General features: G+C 44.0%; 1 protein-coding gene across 12 annotated transcripts in view; it reads right to left on the reverse strand.

Moving 5' to 3' along the window:
- Nucleotides 1-21,090, reverse strand: part of VPS13B (vacuolar protein sorting 13 homolog B) — a 922,277-nt gene that overhangs the window by 679,122 nt on the left and 222,065 nt on the right. For all 12 annotated transcript variants that reach the window (XM_073330465.2, XM_073330462.2, XM_073330464.2 and 9 more), the window contains exon 17: nt 771-955. In XM_073330465.2, coding sequence (XP_073186566.2) covers nt 771-955 — 185 coding nt within the window. The remainder of the gene's footprint in view (nt 1-770; nt 956-21,090) is intronic.

Consider the following 21,090-nt stretch of genomic DNA (forward strand, 5'->3'; position numbering starts at 1 on the left):
ATACTTGGATTTAAGTAAACTTGAATAAGGTAACCTGAATTGTCTATGGACTAAGCGATGCCCGGATTCAGCCAAACACTTAAGTACATGCTTATTTTAAAGCATGTATATAGCTTTGTAAAGATGGATAATAAGCATGTGCTCAAGAGCATTGCAGAATCAGTCCTTAATTTGCATAAACAACTTTTTTTCTGAAAACCCTCCATGTTTTGCATTATGAATCCATGTAGCCAGCTTTTATTTCTTCCACCTCTTGGATTTGCATCACTGTAGCTACTTCAGAATAGTCAAGGAAACAGTTATTGATGAAACTGGCTTAGATGGGGAACATTTGCGGCCCTTTTGAACAAATCGACATCTGCATTCTACAAAATGTCCTTGATGAATAAAGCCCTTAAACCTACTGCTTTGCATTTCATTCAACAATTTCACTTCTGAATGATCTTAAGTTACTACATTACACAGTATAAGGCAGAAAGGCTGAATGTCTCAAATGATGAAGGAAGTGGAAATATAATAATGGAAAAATTATCCTGTATGGCAATATTAAATGCATCCAGAAACTGGTGCCAGGGAGAGAAGCTTGGTGGCTTAGCTTACATCCTCCTATAAATACCATATGCACACAAAAACATTCTGTCATTTAACTACAGTATGCTAAACCTGGATTTAAAAGTAGTTGTATGGGCATTCATTTGCTACAAGCAGTGCTCTATATTACCGTAGAGATTTTTAATCTACCATACTTCTCAGAAATATTATGTCTTTACCTAAAGTTTGGAAGACTTCATTCAGCAAAACTTCATTTACCACTGCAGAACTGACATTTCCAACATGATGAGACCAGCTCTGATAAATAGTTCGTAGCAGAAGGGTCTGGGCTCTAGTTGCTTGAACTGTCAGATTTGGAAGTTCAAATATGCATTCTGTTAGTGGAACATGAGATCGCTTGGTCCTGTTTTAAAAATTGAAAAACAAAATAGAAAGTGATTAATTTAGTACATAGCACTGGCAAATATACCAAAAAACTGTAATCATGAGAGCTGAGGCTGCAAGCAGCTAGCTTTTAAGGCTTGAATTGCACTTTATAGGTGGCATTTCATAGTTTACAAAAAAAATCACTAGATTACAAATATGATTAGATATCGAAAGAAATTTCTTTTCTTATCTGCCTAAAAAAACAAATATGTCATACACTATTAGAAAGAATAACTGACTTTTCCTGCCTTCATCCTGATTATCTCAACATTTTAAAATGTTTAAATTAAAAACAAAACAAAAAACAAACAAACTTGTCATACTGATGCGTTCCCACCAAACTAGTACTTGGTGTTTTCACTCTTGTAAATCAAAGCATCGGGCACATGTACAGCAACCACATTGTGTGCATAAAATACAGAACAAACAACAGGAAAATTAATTATAGGGTTATAGTCCATTGGCGAGTGCTGGTGATGACAAACCACAAGAGCAAAGCTCAAATAGATAATCTAATCCCCAGAACTCCTCAATGATATTATTGCTCCATAATTCAAATATTCTGGAGAGGTTTTTAATATAAAATATGAATCAAGGCACTTGCTCCCGCTGTGCTCCAACTAATGCTGCCTTCACCTTTTCCTTCTCCCACAGCTGCTACTGTTACCATCTTCCAACCTCAGATGCCCCAAACTGCTACTACAGATCTTCCCCTAAATTCTCACCACTTCCATTGTTGATCCTTGCTCACTGTCCATCCTCTCTCTATCAGTACTGCTTTTCCAGATACCCCTATCTTGCCCTACTTCTGAACCTTTCCCCTAACCACCCCACTAGATCTAGCTGTTCTATTTTCTATCTATATATTTGTGACCCACCACTAGAATATCTGAACATTTGCCAAATATTTATGGATTTAGCCTCATAAAACCCGACAGTCATTTTTCTGATCTTAACTACATCTAAAGGTAGTAAAAGGGATATAAATTATGTACATATAAATACAAAATATTAATATACACAATATTTTTTTAAAAAAAATTTACACATTAGTTATAGATTTGGCAATTTAGCTGTTTAACATTACTAAAATGGAGGAAAGTGTTTATAAATTGCATCATTTGAAAATGTTTTAAAAAAATGTAGTGAGTCACTAAATGAAAAATCTGTTATGTTCACTAGCAGAGAAAAATAATTAAAAAACAGCCACGCTGACAGTATCTCGGCAAATAAAAGTAACAGAAATGAGTTTTTCCTCACACCTCATACTTAGAACTCACTGAATATGCACTCTATTTAGCCACTATCGGTTTTCAAACTCTTACTCAGATTTGATCCCTTTCACTGCATTATCTTAATTTATTCCCAGGCACATCTGCTTGCAACAGCAGCACTTCTGGGAATGACCTAAAAATACATTTGTAGCCCACTGAACACAATGCAGGCAAGTAGCACTTTACATCAGTAGTCAGGGGTTACATTTTTCATTAAAAAGAAAAGGAGTACTTGTGGCACCTTAGAGACTAACCAATTTATTTGAGCATGAGCTTTCGTGAGCTACAGCTCACTTCATCGGATGCATCCAATGAACGGAGCTGTAGCTCACGAAAGCTTATGCTCAAATAAATTGGTTAGTCTCTAAGGTGCCACAAGTACTCCTTTTCTTTTTGTGAATACAGACTAACACGGCTGTTACTCTGAAACCTGTCATTTTTCATTAAGCTTCAGGTAATATCTATATGTTATAAACAACAAATAAATGTATCATATTCACTAAAAACCACAAACATACCGATAGTTTCATCCTGCAGTTTCTTGCTCCAAAATATATCTGAAATCTGACACTTTCTTGTCCTTACCCTAATCATCTGCCTTAATCACAGCAATTGTTCTTCCTGACATCTACATCAGTCCCCAGCAATCTTTCCAAAATCCTATCAATGCCACCAAAATTATTTTCCATACCCATCATTTAGATATGGTATCATCCATTTGGAATCCTTTGACTGGCTTCCCAGTGCCCCATACATCAAATTACATTTATCTTCACTTTCAAGGTCCGACACTACACTTACCAAACACACCTCCTTGATCTCAATAATTCTGCATATTCCACTCTTACTCTGACAGGGATACCAGCTTTGATGCCCCCTTTCTTTCCTTCTCCAACTTCTGTCTCCAGATCCCTTTTCTCCACCCCCCACCCCCGCATACTGTTCCCTATGCATGGTATATACTCCCAATCACTGCACACAAAGGCATTACCCACTCCTAATTCATATTCTGACAAAAAACTCATTTTTCCTGTGTTGCCTACCAGCAAGTTAACTAACAAGATTTTTTTAATTGTGTGTAAATATACATTTTGTATGACCAAGTGAGTGTGCCTATATCTGTGTATCTCCATGATATCATGTTAACCCATGCCCTTCCCCATCCCTTTTATTATTTGCTTATATTGTGGTGGTGCGCAGAGGTCTCAATCAAGATTGGAGCAAGATTGTAAAAGAAGCTGCTTATACACAAAGACATGGTCCCTGCCCCAAATAGTTTACAATTCAGCGCCCTGATCCCATAGACACTTTCATTTTTATATTTCAGGTTACTCATACAAGTTGTCACAGAACCATAGGGTTACAAGTGAACGCAAGGATCATCTAGTCTAATCCCTTGCCAAGATGCAGGATTTGTTGGGTCTAAACCATACAAGAAACATGGCTATCCAGCCTCCTTTTGAAAACCTCCAGTGAAGAAGCTTCAACAACATTTCGAGGCAGTCTGTTCCATTGTCCTACTGTTCTTACTGTTAGGAAGTTTTTCCTGAGATTTAATCTAAATCTGCTATGCTGTAGTTTGAACCCACTGCCTCATGTCCTGCCCTCTGTGACAAGAGAGAATAACTTTTCTCCATCTTTTTTATGGCAGCCTTTCAAGTATCTGAAGACCGCTACTGTATCCCCCCTTAATCTCCTCTTTTCCAAACTAAACATACCCAATTCCTTCAACCTTTGCTCATACGCCTTTTATTCCATCCCTTTGATCACCTTTGTCACTCACTTCTGGATCCTTTTCAATTTCTCTTCATCCTTTCTGTATATGGTGACCAAAACTGGACCCAGTACTCGAGCTGAGGCCTAACCTGCGCTGAGTAGAGCAGTACTATCACCTCTTGTGACTTGCATGGTATGCCTCTGTTAATGCAACCTAAAATTGCATTTGCTTCATTTTTTTATTTTTTTTGTAACAGCATCACATTGCTGACTCATGTTGAGGTTCTGATCCACCACATCCCAGATCCTCTTCAGCAGTGCTGCTGCTGCCGCCAAGCCAGTTTTCCCTCACTCTGTGCATTTGGTTTTTCTTTCTTAAGTGTAGCACCTTACATTTGCCTTTGTTCAGTTTCATTTTTTTATCTACAGCTCAGTTCTCCAATTTATCAAGATTCCTTTGAATTTTAGCTTTATCCTGCAAAGTATTGACAACTCCCACTAGCTTTGTGTCATCTGGAAACTTGATCAGTATGTTCTCTGTACCTATATCCAGGTCATTAATAAAGATGTTAAACAACACCGGATCCAGAACAAGATCCCTGTGGAAGCGCACTTGAGACCTCCCTCCAATCCCACATCATTCCATTAATAGTTACTCTTTGTCTGCAGTTGTTTAACCAATTATGTATCCACTCAATGGTAGTTCCACCAAGCCCACAATTCTCCTGCTTACCTATCAGAATGTCATGTGGGACAGTTTTCAAAAGTTGTGCTGAAGTCCAAGTATATTATGTCCACCACATTCCCCCTATCCACCAAAATCAGTTACCCCGTCAAAGAAGGAAATCAAGCTGGTTTGGCATGATTTGTTCTTTGTAAATCCATGTTAGCTGCTAGTGATTACCTCTTCATCCTCCAGGTAGTTGCAAATTGAATGTTTTATACTTCGCTCTAGTAGCTTCCCAGTTCTCAAAATCAGGCTGACTCATCTACATTTCCCTAGCTCCTCCTTTTTAAAGATGGGCACTACATTAGCTCTTCTCCAGTCTTCTGGGACCTCCCCTGTCATCCATGAGTTTGTAAATATTATTACCAGTGGCTCTCAGATTTCTTCAGCTAATTCCTTCAGTACCTTCAAAAAGTGAATAGCATCCAGCCTGCTGATCTGAATTCATTTAAATTGTACAGAAGATCTCTGATGTGTTCTTTACTTATCTTGATCTGCATCCTTTCCCCTTTATTCTCTATGGTAACTTCGCAAGTCGTCTGGTCACGTTATTTTTTGTGACAAGACTGAAGCAAAGTAGGCCTTGAGCAGTTCTACCTTTCTATCATCTTCCGTTACCAGTTCAACTTCTCCACTGAGCAGCAGACCCCACACAACTCTTGATCTTTCTTTTTTGTCTGACATATTTGAAGAACCCCTTTTTGTTATCTCTAACATTTCTAGACAGCTGCAATTCATTTATTACCTTGGTTTTCCTGATTTTGTCCCTAAATGCTTATGCTATTTCCAAGTATACTTCCTTGGTGACATGTTCTTCCTTCCATTTCCTGTATGTATCCCTTTTGGTTTTTAGATTAGCTGAAAGGTATCTTGTGCAGCACACTGGCCTCCTTTAGCTCTTCTTTTTCTTCTGCATCAGAATAGCTTGATGTTGAGCCTCTAGTATTACATCTTTTAAGAACTGCCAAACCCCTTCAACTCCTTTTCTTCCTAATTAGTCTTTCCATAGGACCTTGCCTACTATTTCTCTGAGTCAGTTGAAATCTGCCTTTCTGAAGTCCAGTATCCTTGGTTTGCTGTTCTCATGTCCTCCTTTCCATAGGATCTTGAATTCCATCAGATCATGATCACTTCCCTCCCAAGTCCAAGACCACCTTCACGTTCACAACTAATTCATCCCTGTTGCTCAAAAACAGATCCAAAATGGACGACCTCCTCGTTGTTTCCTCAACTTTCTGAATCAGAAAGCTATCCCCTACACATGCTAAGAATTTGCAGAACATATTATATTTTGCTGCAATACTCTTCCAACAGATATCAGGGAAGTTAAAATCCCCCATTAATAGCAGCTTATGTGTCTTAGTTAATCTTATTACAGGCTGATCGAATAACTCATCCACTTCCTCTTCCTGATTTTGTGGTCTAGAATAGACCCCCCTGTAAAATCCCTACTGTTCTTTTCCCTTGTTGTCCTCTGCCAGAAACTTCCAGTAAGTCTGTTGCTCACTTCCCCTTGGACCTCGGAACAAGTGTATACATTCTTGACGTACAGCGCAACACCGCTTCCTTTTTTCCCATACCTATTCTCTCCAAACAAGCTATATCCCTCAATACTGGTACTTCAATCATGGGAGTTGTCCCACCAAGTCTATTTGATGCTAATTAAGTCATACTTTTCTTCATATACAATGACTTCCAGTACATCCTGCTTGTTCCCCACACTCTTTGCATTTGTGTAAAGGCATGAAAGATATTTTGCAGACTGTCCTGTTGCTTTTCTTTTTGCCTTTTTAATGCAGTTGTAATTTCTAGACCCTTCTCCCATAATTACTCCCTTCCCTTTGTTCTCGTTACTTGAGCCTAGAGGTACATTGGCTGGATTTTTCTCACCATCCTTCATAGGACCTAGTATAAAGCTCTTCTTATCAGGTTAGCCAGATGATGTCAAAAGAAACTCTTCCCAGTATTTGACAGATGGAACCGATCCTCGCACAGTAATCCTCTTTCCTAGAACATCAGCTCATTGTCAACAAAGCACTCTCACTGTCACCACCTGCATAGCCACACATTTACTTCCACAATTTAACGGTCATACGGTCACAAAGTCATACAGACTTCAATGGGAATACTGACGGAAGAAGAGTTAAACATATGATATGTTTTTGTAGGACTGGTGCCTAATGTAAAATGAGACACAAGTGGGTGCAGGAAACAAAAAAAAGGTGGGGGGGGATGGAGAGTATAGCAGCAATAAGTGGTTAAATAGGCTAGTTTTATATGAAGGTGGTGGTCTGGGAATACATAAAAATTAATTACTATAAACATTTTTTTGTTTGCTACCCTTACTTGTCATGTTACATCTAAAAAATTACAGACTGGAAGCTCTTAAGGCCCGAGGGAAGAGCACCTACAACTATAAAAGCTACACTAGTTGAGCATACCCAAATGAGGTACTGAATTCCCTGGGCATCATGGACATGCCAATATTTCCTACACTGTGCCAATCACTTTTGGTGCAGTGCTATGATAACCCACCAAAGATTGTTCTACTACAGGGGTCGGCAACCTTTCAGAAGTGGTGTGCCAAGTCTTCATTTATTCACTTTAATTTAAGGTTTCGCGTGCCAGTAATACATTTTAACATTTTTTAGAAGGTCTCTCTCTATAATTCTATATATTATATAACTAAACTATTGTCATATGTAAAGTAAACAAGGTTTTCAAAATGTTTAAGAAGCTTCATTTAAAATTAAATTAAAATGCTGATCTTACACCGCCGGCCCGCTCACCCCGCTGTCAGCCTGGGGTTCCATTCACCGAGGCCAGCAGCAGGCTGAGCGGGGCCTGTGGCTGGGACCCCGGCTAGCAAGGGGCTGGCAGCCAGAACCCCAGACCAGCAGTGGGCAGAGCTGGGCCAGCAGCTGGGACCCCAGCTCAGCCCGCTGCCACTCAGCCCACTGCCGGTTTGGGGTTCCTTCCGCCAGCTCCTGCCAGCCAGGGTCCCGGATGCTGGCCTCACTCAGCCCGCTGCCAGTCTGGGATCCCGGCCCTGCCCACATAGAGTAGGTACCTACCTTCTCCCTGGTTCTAACCCATTCTCTTCCTCTCTCTCTCTGCACTGAGCTGAGGGTGGGAGTGCATTGAGCACAGGGCTGGGGGTGAAGGAGCAGGCTGGGGTTTGGGGTGTAGGGTCTGGCCAGGAGCTAGAATGAAGGAGGGGGCTCAGAGTTGGGGCAGGAGGTTTGGGTGTGGAGTGCTTACCTGGGCAGCTCCCATTTGGTGCGAGGGGTGCAGGTGGTAATGTGGGGTGTGCAGGAGCTTCCGTTTGGTGCTCAGGGTGGGGGTGGGAATGTGGGGGGTGCAAGAGTCAGGGCATGGGGTGTGGGGGGACTGGGTATGTGTGGGGTGCAGGAGTCAGGGCACAGGGTTGGGGGCATGTGAGGGGGGTGCAGGGGTCAGGGCAGGGGGCTGGGGTGTGGGCTAGGGTCATGGGGGTGCTCCCAGCCCCCTGACCAGAGCGGCTCACAGCAGGGGGCTGGAGGGGATATGCCCTGATTCCACCCCACTTCCCCAAGACCCCGTCCCCACCTCTTCTCCGCCTCCTCCCTGGAGCAGCGAGCGCGCTGCGGCTCCGCTTCTCCCCCTCCCTCGCAAGGGCCATCAGCTGATCGGCGGCAGGGAGGGAGAGGAGGAGAGGCAGGAGCCCAGCACGCTGCGGGAAGAGGCAGGGCAGGATGGAGCTTGCCTGCCCTGCAGCAGCAGCTGGCAGGACCCAGCTTCTTCACCCTGCCCCCATGGGGGGGAGGGGAAACGGAGAAGAGCAGGCCAGGGCGGGCAGGATTTTTAATGGCATACTGCTGCCTGCCTGGGTCCCAGCCGCGGGCCCAGGTTCGGCAGCGGGCTGAGTGTGCCATTAAAGATCGGCTCACGTGCCATCTTTGGCACACATGCCATAGGTTGCCGACCCATGTTCTACTATCTGTGCCCCATGCTAGAATCTGAGCCTGCTACTCTAGTGTTATTCAAGCCCAAGTTATGTTGTCTCTCAATGCAAACAGCTCATATGGGAACTACAAAAATAAAAGTTATGTTGAAGAGGAATTCACCGTGGAAATACATGTAATAGATAGATAAATAAATAAATATTAATAGATATATTAATGTATAAGACCCAAGACAAAAACATTATGCAGAAAGAGGGGAGACACAAGTCTCATATTACTAGTCCCCTCTCTCTAACATGGCACAAGACACCACTAGCCATGTAAAGAGCAAAAGTCAAAGATACAACAGTCACAAGCCGGAGCCCAAAAATACATGTTAGCAGAGCCTTTGGCAGCCATTAACAGAAAATCTCGAAATTTCCCTGAAGGCAAACCAGTGTAAGTTGATGTACTACTATGGTCAGAGTTCTTCCTACCAGGCCTTCTCTCAAGCCATGCCCACTTTCATAACATGGATCTCAATGCATTAGTGTCACTGATCCATTTTCCTTCATGTCTCTTAAAAATACGCTCTTCTCCTTTTTCTTTTCACAGTATGATTTCTTTGGTTTTAATGTCTGGCTCCTTAAACTAAATGCTTCCAATTCCCTTAATATGTAATCTGACAGAAGAATGTTTCATAACATACATTTGAAAGAAAGATAGCAGAACATAATGGCACAGAACTCCTATTCAGCAAAAAATAGGACAAATATAATTATAAATGCATGTCTCTATAGTAAGGCTTTTCTAATGACTAATAAATGTACTTGCAGAGAAAAGGGGATATCCAGAGAGCTGCAACACTACTGACTTACAGTGTAATATCTTGGAAAAACTTCATTTTAAAAACTAAGACTATTCATTTAATCTGCAGTGCAGCTACTGTACTGAACTACAGTGACTTTTACACTGACAGATTTAAGGTAAAAGATTCCCTGATGGGTAGTAATAGTGTATTAAACAAAAACATTTTTTACAATATGCAAATTCTAAACTTACTGTAGTTTTTAATAATACCATAGGGACAAAATACATTATTCATTTTCAGAGAAAGGAAAAGTGAAGAAAATAAATCCTTTTATACACAGAAAGGCAGGAAACAAAAAAGGAGAAAAAAATTGTACTGTACCATGTGTGCAGCAAATGTTTCTTAAAGGAAATTTTAACTAGGACTGGCTAACGATGAAAGTGCATTTTATAATTCAAATTTTATTATAATGGTTTTGAAGTACAAACAATGCATTTAAAAGCACTATATAATATATATTTGCTACCAAGCTGCACCTGTTAATACAAAATATCCACTATTAATAAATTTCATGAGCTATATTTAACCAGCTTTTATGACCTAGCAGATATATTCAAACAAATATAAACGAATATTCAAGTAAAACTAACTTTTTCACTGAACCAAGTCAGATCTTTATTTCAACTTAGTGCCATTACATTTTGGTAGATCATTTTAGGTCCTATGAAATAACTGAATATGAATTCGTACTAAAATTCATCATATTAAAACACTGTAATTATGTAACTGATGGCTTCTACACTTTAAAAAGCACTAATCAAATAAAAAAATCTTATTAACAATAATAGAAATAATTGTTTCTCAAATCTTGCTTATATCCAGAGTTAAAGTTCAGATCTGAACATATGTTCATTTAACAAAACAGGTTAAAAAACTATCAATTCAAACATTATTCTCCAGGGCAAAATAAATCCTAATGTAACTAGCGGGTTAGGCAACTCATTAAAGCTAAACTTGGACAAATTCCAGGATAAATTTAAGGAAATAGGAACAAGTAAGTCTTGCTGTGTAGTGGCATGGAGTGAAAATGAATCTGTCCTAATTAAATGATTTTTAAATACACTTTGCTGTACCCAGTTTGCTGACAAACTGTAACACAGACTTGCTGAAATATTTGGATAAATCTGGCATATCATTAAAGAAAATAGTTTTCTTCACTGTTTTTGAATGAAATCATGAATTGTTCCTTATTATGCTCCAAGCATAGGCATTAATATAACCAATCCATGCAAGTTCACAGGGCTGCCATGAAATATTTGCAGTGTGTAGACTTTAGGAACAGCAACCCATTCTTTTAAAATCAACACCTCATAGTGATTGAAAGAATATAGTGGTGAACAGCTGGCTCCAGAGGTTTATACAGAGTCCCAAAATGCAAGTCTGGAACCTGCAAAATGTTTCCAAAAATTTAATTTTTGTTATTACTCATATCCTGTACAGTAAAATACGATTAGTTCATTTTTTCCAAAATAACAAAACTGGTAACCTGTAACTAGAACCTAGTGAATGTACTTTAAAAGAACCTGAATGTACTTTAAAAGCCTAAATAATATTGGTAGACATTCTAACAAATTTGTTTGTTTGTTTGCCTGTCCGACTCCTATCCACAACCCCCTCCCCCTGACAGGCACTCACCGGCAGCAGCAGGAAGTGGAGCAATGTGGCCCCAGCCCACTCCGCTTTCCTTGCCCTGGCCCTGGGGGGTGGGAGGGCAGGTCCCACACTCACCTGCGGCGGGAAGCGGAACGCCATGGCTGGGAGCTGGCAGAGTGGAGCAGCCTGGGGCTGGGCTGCTCTGCTTCCGTCGCTGCCGGTGAGTGTGGGGGGATTTAATTGGGGATTGGTCCTGCTTTGAGCAGGGGGTTGGACTAGATGACCTCCTGAGGTCCCTTCCAACCCTGATATTCTATGATTCTATGATCCCTTCCCCCAAGCCCCCTCCCCCGAGTGACATGGCTGGAGCCAGGGCGAGGGAAGTGGAGCGGGCTGCTCCCGGCCCCAAAAGGACCCCCGCACAGCTCCTGCCTCCCAGACCCTGAGGGGGGGAGCCCCTGACCACCCCCGAGTCCCTCTGCCCCTTATCCAACCCCTCAGCCCCGCCACCCTTAACACGCTGCTCTGAGCAGCGTATCGGAGCTTTACTGCATTGTATGCAAACCCGCGTTATACCAAGTTGCGTTATATCGGGGTAGAGGTGTAATTCAAACACTGATTTCTTTGATCCTCCATTTAAACTGATAAAAACTTCAGAACAAAGTCATTTATATTGCCAGCACCACAATTTCAAGCCCTAAATTTATCGTCTTTCGAGCAAGAATTATTAGATAATCCAATCAATGACTATACAAGTGTGTTATTTAATTAATAAAGAATACCAAAACTCTGAAGAGAAAAAAGAAAAAAAATAATCCAATGATGACTAACAAATGTTTTTAAAATACTGAATTCCAGTCACTATGATATGCCATGCAAGTTATGAGCCTCATTTTCTCCTTATAGGAGGAAATTTTATCTTCTAGAGATAAAGGATGGTATCTTTTTACTCCTGAGGCACTAAATTACTACAGTGATGAGTGCTACAGAAATGCCAGTAAAACAAATGAAATAAAAATATAAAACTAACAGATGCAATAATAATTTATTACTTTGCTCCATTAATAAACCTCAAGTGTGACCCATAAGAGGTCACCTCTACTTACTTTAAAGTTTTGCATAACTGAGCGTGTGGCATCTTATTTTGGTCTCTCAAATGAGTGAAATTTCAGGGAGTACCACTAATTTTTCCAATCTGACCTCTATAAAGCATGCTAGTCAGACAATTCATCACAATGGGGAAACCACTAAATTATGGTATTCACAAACCAGTGTTTTTCTGTTTAATGTAAAGACAGAAGAGTCTGGCTGGGTAATAATGAAGTTTCATTTCTGTCTAGAATAAATCTATAATAAGTTTAGAATAAATCTAAAGTGTGGAATTCTAAAATTAGGAATATAACATTGATAAAAATGTTAAATAGCATAGGGCCAAAAACCAATCCTGGTGGGCCCGCATCAGAAACACACCCACTTGAAGATGATTCCAAATTTACGATTACATTTTGAGTCCTGTCACTTAGCCAGCTTTTAATCCATTTAACGTTTGCCGTGTAAATTTTGTATTGTTCTAGATTTTTAATCAAAATGTCACACAATACTACCAGCTGAGGAAGCTTCTTTCGTTGTGAATGACAGCACCTGGCTAAAGCCATTAAAGCTAAAAAAAACCATTTCCTCATAGTATTTATAAATCTAATATTGTAGCATTATGCTCCTGTATGAGAACTTAAAAGTTAAACTGATTAAAAACTGACTAGACACAAAAGTGAAACTAAATAATCCATCTTCATCTTCCAAGCTCAGGAGATGGAAAAAGTAAACACAGGAGGAAGTATTATAGATTTCTAAAATTCTTTCCGTTTTAACAATCATAACTTTAACACACACACATATCAACTCTTGCATGGGAAACAGAGAACAGGAGCTGGCAGGTCAAAGGAAAAAAAAGTAAAATATATTATTTTAAAAACTAAATGTACATTAACTTTTAAGTCTGCCAAAATATTATGCATAATTTAAGACTGTGAACTCCCTCCCTAACCCAAGTTTTGTAGTTAATCTTTCCATTTTAATTATTTATTCTTACAACACTTTGGAAATTTGTAGATTACAGAGGTGGAGCTTCAATTTAGTTTGCCTCCTGGCCCCAAAGACTGAAGTTGATGGGCCTTAGGACACTCCCTGAAACAAGCATATGGAAGGATGGGAAGCCATGGGGTCCTCTCAGAAGACCCCTGAGATAAAGGGGAAGACCTGTCTACTGGGATTAGGACTGGTGGCTTTGTAGGAGCCAGCACAGGACTAGGGGGAAAGGGTCAGGTAGGCAGGAAGGGACCCTAGATAAGAACTACCTTGCTGGCTGGGGCAAAGATAGGGGTGCCCTGGGCAGGAGCACCTGGGAGAGGGGGTGGAAATCCAAGGATTTCATAATCTCATTATAAGCTCTCAATCAGGCCACAAGCCCAGTGTCTTCATCTCCCCCCTGGCCCGGAGACAGTGGAGCAGGAGAACGCAGAAAGGGGTGGAAAGCTGCAGAGCCAGAATGTTCACACAACTGATTCCAGCCTGACATGAGGAAGGTTGGAAGGGGGAGGAATAGGCTCCCATTATTTCCCCCTCTTCCAGGTTTCTAATGTAAGGGGAGGCATCAAATGAAGTCCTTTAAGGGGAGAAGATTGGGAAGGTCTGGGGGTGAAGATAGGTGTCAAAAAACATGCTGAAGCAATGGCAATATGTGAAAAGGTAGTTAAGCTGAAAGGCTTGCAGAGGAGGGTGTGAGGGTGGGGAAAATGCTTGGAAGATGAGAGTGGGTGGTGAGAGTGTGTACTTTGGAAGAGGAAGTGAGGGTTAGGAAAAATGAAATTTCTTTGTGGAGATAGAAGGGGACGGCGGCTGTGGAATGAAATGCTGATGATGGGAAGGGGAAGAGAATTAAATGCTGGAGTCCAACTCTTTCCTTCCTTTGCTGTTCTCTCTATTCTGTTTTTGCACGCCAGCTCTCTTCTCAGTTCTAAGTACTCCTATGAAAATATATTCTGACAGAGTCAGGCCAGATGGCTACAGGAGAGTAATAGAAGGCAGATATATTAGTCCAAGGTTAAGTAGGTCCCTTTTCCCTGGGTAAGGTAACAGGAAAGGTTCCAGAATAATCAGGAACCTTCTGGAGACAATTAAGACAGACAGGCTGATTAGAACACCTGCAGCCAATCAAGAAGCTGCTAGAATCAATTAAGGCAGGCTAATCAGGGCACCTGGGTTTAAAAAGGAGCTCACTTCAGTTTGTGGTGCACGTGTAAGGAGCTGGGAGTGAGAACGCATACTGTTGGAGGACTGAAGAGTACAAGCATTATCAGACACCAGGAGGAAGGTCCTATAGTGAAGATAAGGAAGGTGTTGGGAGGAGGCGGCCATGGGGAAGTAGCCCAGGGAGTTGTATCTGTCGCACTGCTGTTCCAGGAGGCACTCTAGACAGCTGCATTCCACAGGGCCCTGGGCTGGAACCCGGAGTAGAGGGCAGGCCTGGGTTCCGCCCAAACCTCCCAACTCCTGGTCAGACACAGGAGGAGTTGACTTGGACTGTGGGTTCACAAAAACGGCCAAAATGCGCACCGCCGTGAATCTCCAAGGCAAGCAAATCTGCCAATAGGCGCAAGACCCACCAAGGTAGAGGAGGAACTTTGTCACAACTGGTGTCAGAAGCGGGATTTGGTGTGCACAGCACGGCAGAAGGAGGAGGGTGTTTTGGAAAAAATAAAAGGCGGGGGAGAGGAGGTTTTTTTTCCCCCACCACAATGGAAGATGTAGTGCGGGCACTGATACAAGCCACAGCCGCCCAGCAGGAGACAGTGCGGCTGCAGCAAGAGACTAATCGCCTGCTGATGGACCAGGCTGCTCAAGACCTGGCTATGTTGCGGGAACTGGTAAACCAGGTAAAGGCCCGTACAGCGCTGAATCGCGGCCACGATGGGACGCAGATCATACGAGCCAGCAATTGGCTGCAGAAAATGACGTGGGAGGATGATGTAGAGGTATACCTCCTGGCCTTTGAGAGGACAGCCCTGCGGGAGGCTTGGCCCCAAGAACAGTGATCTGGCATCCTCGCTCCATTCCTGTGTGTGGAGGCCCAGAAGGCCTACTATGATTTGCCTGAAGAGGCTGCAGCAGACTACCCCCAACAAAAGGCAGAGACCCCAGATTTGGCCAGGATAACAATCACTGTGCAGGCCCAGAGATATCATGAGTGGAGGTACCAGGAAAAGAAAACCCCGAGCCCCAATTATATGACCTCATCCATCTGGCATGAAAGTGGTTACGAACTCAGTCCTGGAGCCCGCAGGAGATACTAGAAGTTCTTGTCATCGACCAGTACGTGAGAGGACTACCACCAGACCTTCGCGCCTGGGTAAGCCAGAACGAACCCTCCACCTACGACGAGGTAGAAAGGTGAAGGACACCGAGGGAGCTGACCCGACCAGTTAAGGAAGAAGCACCCCAGGTTAAACTAGCAGCACCAAGCCCTAGAGCTCAGGTGGAAAAAGAGGAGAGCCCAGGTGGAAAAAGAGAGGGGCGAAGGCCCACCAGAAGCCACAAAGAGTCGGAGCACTGAGGGGGAAGAGGATTGTGATGTTAGACTACCCAAACCAAGAGACTGGGGAACGCCTAGAGCCCCATACAGATGTTACGCCTGTGGGGAGTGGGGACACATAGCTGCACAGTGTCCCAAGGCCGAGGAGCCTATGCAGTGTAACCTGGGGAACTGGGTAGACCATGCTCCCTAATCTACCTTGTGGGGGTCTCACTAAACCCACACATGTACACCAGACCAGTGAAGCTAAATGGGGTAGAGACCACAGCACTGGTTGATTCGGGGAGTGCTATCACGCTTGTCTCGGGGAAGCTCGTGAAGCATAGTCAGCTACTGTGGGCTAAGCGTACGGGGATAACATGCGTCCATGGGATAGTTGGTTATTACCCCACCATCCCAGTAAAAATCGAGATTCAGGGGAACACTACTGAGGTAGCAGCAGGTATAGTCCCTAAACTCCCATACCCAGTGCTCATAGGGAGGGACTTCCCATGGTTTGGAGACTTATTCTCAGTATGGAAATTGGAGAAAGGGGGAAGCCCTGAAAGTAGTGAGGCATCCACAGTAGACTGTCAACCCCCAGCCTTCTCTGAAATATCCCCAGATTTGTTCTCCACTCCCAGACAGCGTAGAAAGACAAAAAGGAAAAGAAGGGCAGCTAAGGCCTTGGAAACCCGAATATTGGCCCAAAGCCAGAGGGTCGCTCTCATAGATAGGCGGACCCGAGCAGCTGAAAAGGAGGCCACCCAGGAGGGAGAAGCACCTGAGTCGGACCCACACCCTAACGCCTCTGAACCAGTAGAGGCAACAGAGACTGGCCCCTTAAATCTTGGGCAGATTAGCCCTGGCAGAAGAAATTTTGGATGGGACCAGGCTGAAGACCCAAGGTACGACAACATTAGGAAGGAGGTGACCGAAATAGATGGGGTCCCCATGGAAGGGAAAACCCAGGGACTAGGACCCTACTTCATAATGAAGAAGAATCTCTTATACTGGGTTGCACCAGTACAGGGGCAGAAGGTACAGCAGATCCTAGTATCTCAAAAACACCAGAATGCTGTATTAAGTCTGGCCCATAGTCATCTTTTTGGGGGGCATTTCGGGGTAGAGAAGACCCTGGCACGGGTCCTGCGACAATTCTTCTGGCCCGGAGTACATGAAGAAGTGTGGAGGTACTGTGTGTCCTGCCCGGAGTGTCAGCTGCACAGTCCCCATCCCCACTTGAGGGCACCTTTAGTACCCCTTCCCATCACAGAGGTCCCCTTCGAGCGTAAAGCCATGAACCTAGTGGGACCCCTGGAGAAGACAGCCTGGGGCCACCAATCTATACTTGTTCTGGATTATACTACTCGCTACCCAGAAGCCGTCCTCGTGTGGAACACGGCCTCTAAAATGATAGCTAAAGAGTTGGTGGGATCTTTGCGCGAGTGGGGTTACCAAAGGAGATATTAACAGACCAAGGTACCCAATTTATATCGAAGCTAATGAAGGACCTCTGTACACTGCTCCATATACATACCCTGAGAACTTCAGTCTATCATCCGCAGACCGATGGGCTGGTAGAAAGGTTTAACCGAACCCTCAAGGCAATGATAAGGAAAGTGGTGGTCGGGACAGGAAGGATTGGGACAACCTACTACCCTACCTTACGTTTGCAATCCAGGAGGTACCTCAGGCCTCAACTGGGTTTTCACCCCCTTTGAATTATTATACGGACGCCACACCCGCGGCATACTAGATATCGCAAAAGAAATCTGGAAAGAGGAACCCAATTAGGGGAGAAATATAATTGACCATGTGTTGCAGATGTGAGAATGGATAGCCCGGGTCACCCCTACTGTACGGGAACATTTGGAAAAGGCGCAGGAGGCCCAACGAACCCATTACAATCGCCAGGCAAAAGTCCGACAGTTCCAACCAGGGGATCGGGTGATGGTGTTGGTACCCATGGCAGAAAGCAAGCTTTTGGCCCAATGGCAGGGGCCCTATGAGGAGGTTGAACCCGTGGGGGAAGTAACCTACAAGGTGTGGCAGCCAGGATGCCGGAAACAAGAACAAATTTATCACATTAACCTCTTAAAGCCTTGGCACCAACGAGAGGCGTGTGTAGTGGCCCAAGAGACCCCGATCCAGGGAAATAACATGCAGAAGAAGATCGGGATATCCGCTGATCAGACACCAAACCAGAAGGAGGTAACTGAGATGATCAACCGATACCAGGACGTGTTTTCAACCAAACCAGGTCGGACCACCGAAGCCTATCACCACATTATCACAGACTCTGGAGCAAAGGCAACTTTAACGCCCTATCAGGTCCCAGTGGCAAAAAGGGAGGAGCTCAAGGCAGAGGTAAAAAGGATGTTGGAGCTGGGAGTCATCGAAGAGTCCCACAAGTCACTGGTCAAGCCCAATTGTGTTGGTGCTCAAACACGATGGCACCACTAGGTTTTGTAATGACTTTCGCTGGTTGAATGAGATATCCAAAATTGATGCATACCCCATACCCTGTATCGATGAGTTAGTTGACTCATTAATGATCTGGAGAATGGTGTGGATTGCACCCTCAGCAAGTTTGCAGATGACACTAAACTGGGAGGAGTGGTAGATATGCTGGAGGGTAGGGATAGGATACAGAGGGACCTAGACAAATTAGAGGATTGGGCCAAAAGAAATCTGATGAGGTTCAACAAGGACAACTGCAGAGTCCTGAACTTAGGATGGAAGAATCCCATGTACCGCTACTGACTAGGGACCGAATGGCTAGGCAGCAGTTCTGCTGAAAAGGACCTAGGGGTTACAGTGTATAAGAAGCTGGATATGAGTCAACAGTGTGCCCCTGCTGCCAAGGTGGCCAATGGCATTTTGGGATGTATAAGTAGGGGCACTGCCAGCAGATCGAGGGACGTGATCGTTCCCCTCTATTCGACATTGGTGAGGCCTCATCTGGAGTACTGTGTCCAGTTTTGGGCCCCGCACTACAAGAAGGATGTGGAAAAATTGGAAAAAGTCCAGCGGAGGGCAACAAAAATGATTAGGGGACTGGAACACATGACTTATGAGGAGAGGCTGAGGAAACTGGGATTGTGTAGTCTGCGGAAGAGAAGAAAGAGGGGGAATTGATAGCTGATTTCAACTACCTGAAAGGGGGTTCCAAAGAGGATGGATCTAGACTGTTCTCAGTGGTAACTGATGACAGAACAAGGAGTAATGGTCTCAAGTTGCAGTGGGGGAGGTTTAGGTTGGATATTAGGAAAAACTTTTTCACTAGGAGGGTGGTGAAACACTGGAATGCGTTACCTAGGGAGGTGGTGGAATCTCCTTCCTTAGAAGTTTTTAAGGTCAGGCTTGACAAAGCCGTGGCAGGGATGATTTAGTTGGAGATTGGTCCTGCTTTGAGCAGGGGGTTGGACTAGATGACCTCCTGAGGTCCTTTCCAACCCTGATATTCTATGATTCTATGACCGCCTGGGCAATGCCCAATTTTTGACCACCCTTGATTTAACAAAGGGATACTGACAGATTCCCCTTCCCAAAGATGCGAAAGAAAAGACGGCATTCTCTACCCCAGAGGGTCCGTTTCAATATATTGTTCTTCCTTTTGGACTGCATGGGGCAGCTGCCACCTTCCAGCGTCTTATGGACAAGCTCCTACGGCCCCATACCAGTTATGCAGCGGCATACCTGGATGATGTGATTATTCACACCCCCAACTGGGAAACCCACTTAGGAAAGGTGGAAGCAGTTCTAGACACGCTAAGACGGGCTGGCTTCACAGCCAACCCAGCCAAGTGTGCTACAGGGCTAGCCAAGGCTAAATACCTCGGCTACATTGTAGGAAGGGGCATGGTCAAGCCCCAACTAAACAAACTAGAGGCTATCCAAAATTGGCCCCGGCCGAATCGGAAAAAGCAAGTCCGGGCACTTCTGGGTGTAGTGGGGTACCACCGACGATTTATTCCCCATTTTGCTACCAGAGCGAGTCCCCTGACAGACCTGATAAAAGCCCGGGGTCCAGACATGGTGAAGTGGACAGATGCCGCAGAGAAAGCATTCATGGATCTACGGACAGCCCTCTGCAGTAACCCCGAGCTTATAGCCCCAGACTTCAACAAAGAATTCATTTTACAAACAGATGCATCTGAAGTAGGATTGGGAGCTGTCCTATCGCAGATGGTCGGAGATGAAGAACAGCCAATCCTCTACCTCAGCAAGAAACTCCTCCCGAGAGTGCAGAAGTATGCCGTGGTTGAAAGAGTGCCTAGTTGTGAAATGGGCCATGGAAACACTATGTTATTACCTTCTGGGACAACGGTTTACCTTTGTGACCGACCATGCACCCCTCCAGTGGATGCAGCGAAATAAAGAGAAGAATGCAAGGGTGACCAGATGGTTCCTGTCCCTACAACCTTTCCAATTCACCATACAACACCGGGCTGGAAGCCACCATGGCAATGCAGATGGCTTGTCATGAGTACACTGCCTGACATCCCAAGCTGCCCAACCCCATAGTGTTGAGTGTGTGTGTGGGGGGGGGGAATATGTGACAGGGTCGGGCCGGATGGCTACAGGAGAGTAATAGAAGGCAGATATATTAGTCCAAGGTTAAGTAGATCCCTTTTCCCTGGGTAAGGTAACAGGAAAGGTTCCAGAATAATCAGGAACCTTCTGGAGACCATTAAGACAGACAGGCTGATTAGAACACCTGCAGCCAATCAAGAAGCTGTTCGAATCAATTAAGGCAGGTTAATCAGGGCACCTGGGTTTAAAAAGGAGCTCACTTCAGTTTGTGGTGCGCGTGTATGGAGGTGGGAGCAAGAGGTGCTAGGAGCTGAGAGTGAGAACGCATACTGTTGGAGGACTGAAGAGTACAAGCATTATCAGACACCAGGAGGAAGGTCCTATGGTGAGGATAAGGAAGGTGCTGGGAGGAGGCGGCCATGGGGAAATAGTCCAGGGAGTTTTATCAGTTGCACAGCTGTTCCAGGAGGCACTCAAGACAGCTGCATTCCACAGGGCCCTGGGCTGGAACCCAGAGTAGAGGGCAGCCCAAACCTCCCAACTCCTGGTCAGACACAGGAGGAGTTGACCTGGACTGCGGGTTCACGAAAACAGCCAAACTGCGGGCTGCCGTGAATCTCCAAGGTGAGCAAATCCGCCAATAAGCACAAGACCCACCAAGGTAGAGGAGGAACTTTGTCACAATATTTAAATGTATGCAAAACAAGCAAATTTAAATAAATTTGCTCCTCTGGTGCTTTTTGCTTTAAAGATGTTGGCATGTATGAGGTTACCATTATCAGAGGATTAACTGCTGCTGACTGAAAGGGACTCATAGATGGGATTTTTTTTTTCTAAGGTAGGCACTTGGCTATGGACTACGACACTAGTTTCATTTCTATTTCTGAAGATTCACAAGATAC

This window comes from Lepidochelys kempii, chromosome 2, assembly GCF_965140285.1.
Source record: "Lepidochelys kempii isolate rLepKem1 chromosome 2, rLepKem1.hap1, whole genome shotgun sequence".
NCBI classification, from domain to species: Eukaryota; Metazoa; Chordata; order Testudines; family Cheloniidae; genus Lepidochelys; species Lepidochelys kempii.